At 39.9% G+C, this 1,623-nt stretch overlaps 1 protein-coding gene across 1 annotated transcript; it reads left to right on the forward strand.

Annotated features, from left to right (window-relative positions):
* Window positions 1–833: 833 nt before the first annotated feature.
* On the forward strand, window positions 834–1,186 carry Tsp_15895 (conserved hypothetical protein). The gene is made up of 2 exons (XM_003368759.1): window positions 834–1,031; window positions 1,094–1,186. The coding sequence occupies exons 1-2, from the start codon at window positions 834–836 to the stop codon at window positions 1,184–1,186; spliced, it is 291 nt and encodes a 96-aa protein (XP_003368807.1).
* The last annotated feature ends 437 nt before the right edge of the window (window positions 1,187–1,623 follow it).

Here is a 1,623-nt window from a genome sequence, read left to right on the forward strand (position 1 = left end):
GGAGGGGGAAAGGAGAGGAGAAGAAGAAAAAGAAAGGGAGGGAAGGCGGGGCGAGGAGGAGGTGGCGAGAAGAGGGGAGTAGAAGCGGGGAGGGGTGGGGGGGGGGAAGTGGGTGAAAGAAAGATAAAAACAGAGGAAAGAAAGAAGATCAAGAGATATGGTGGTGGTTGTGGGAAAATAAGTGGAAATGATAGTCGAATGATAAGACAAGGGAGTGATAGAAGAATTGTCGCCAAAACGTGAGGTATGTCGTTAGGAAAAGGCGGTTGGGGGTTGTAAGTACATATCACAGAGCAACGCCAGGGGATATTAGATAAGAATTTTATGAAACGGAGGTATAAATAGTAAAGAATGAATATATATAGTACTGGTTACATAATCTCTCAATACAAGAGCAGCGATAACTTCTTCAATGTTACAGATAAGAGCAACAACAACAATAAACAATATAACATTCAACAATGTTTCCAAAGTAGAATCCACGAAAATGAATAATACAATACAATGAAATAAAATGCGAGTACAATACAATACAATACAATACAAATATAATATAGTACAACACAACAAAATAGAATAAAAATATAATACAAGCGGCACTAAATCGGCTGCGGCGTTAAATACATTAAAGCTTCTAGGAACTACTCTAGCGTTCGTCTACCGTTGGTGTATTCACCCGTATATCGTGCAACCTGTCGTTGCTTTTGAGCATAAACCTTGTTAACCCATCTTAAGTCACCAACGGTAGCATTTCCTGATAGCACTTGCTAAATCAGGGTGTCCATCACACCCTGTTCCGCTATCAGGAGCTGGAGCAGTTCATAAAACCCGTTATGACTTTTAGCCGATTTTCTGTTGAGCCGATTGTGGTTATTGGTTCTCATATTTACATTATACACATCCAAAGCGGCAGTCGCTCGTCGGTCATCCACTCCTGCCGAAAGTATTGGAATAGAGCGGCCAAAGTACCCGTAGTGCCTGTTTCAAGCAGTCTAACACTCGTATCAATTTCCGGGACAGAAAAGAAAGCGGTGGCCAGCAGCATTCTTATCTTTCTTCTTGTTCCTTTTTCCGTTCGATATCATGTTTTCAGTCCCAGCTCACCGACTTTCCTATGTACATAAAGATGACATGTCCAGATGACATGACATCCTATGTCCTATGTACATACAATGACTTTTCATAAAAAAAGAAACTTTGTAAAAAATTAAAGTAAAATTCCTGGGATTGGAAACAATAACAATTTAAATAAAACCCTCCCCGTAAAAACCAGAAATTTAACCCTGGTGCTAAACAATTTAGTAATTTGTCCCTCCTTGGGTTAAACTAGAAAGCTTGCAACCGGAACCAATTTGGCCAATGGGGCTTTTTTTCCCTTTGGAATAAAAACCCCCTTAACCAACTCATGTGGATGTGGACCAAAAAAAGCCAAAAAATGTTTTCACAATGGCATATGGCAAGAAAATCAAGCGTTAAATTTAAATTGAAATTGCCAGCCTACGCCGATACGGTTACCATTAATTACCCCGGGAAATAGGGAAGTGTTTGCCTACAACACTTTCCAGGATTTTTTTCCAAACCAGGAATTAATTTCGTAATTTCTGGATTATTAACAACCCCCGG

Source organism: Trichinella spiralis (assembly GCF_000181795.1).
Source record: "Trichinella spiralis strain ISS 195 chromosome Unknown Scfld1955, whole genome shotgun sequence".
Classification (NCBI taxonomy): domain Eukaryota; kingdom Metazoa; phylum Nematoda; class Enoplea; order Trichinellida; family Trichinellidae; genus Trichinella; species Trichinella spiralis.

Coding starts and splice junctions, on each gene's coding strand:
- Tsp_15895 (XM_003368759.1), top strand. CDS start 834: ATGACTTTTAGCCGATTTTCTGTTGAGCCGATTGTGGTTATTGGTTCT. Junction 1,032..1,093: donor CCGGGACAGAAAAGAAAGCG/GTGGCCAGCAGC, acceptor TCATGTTTTCAG/TCCCAGCTCACCGACTTTCC.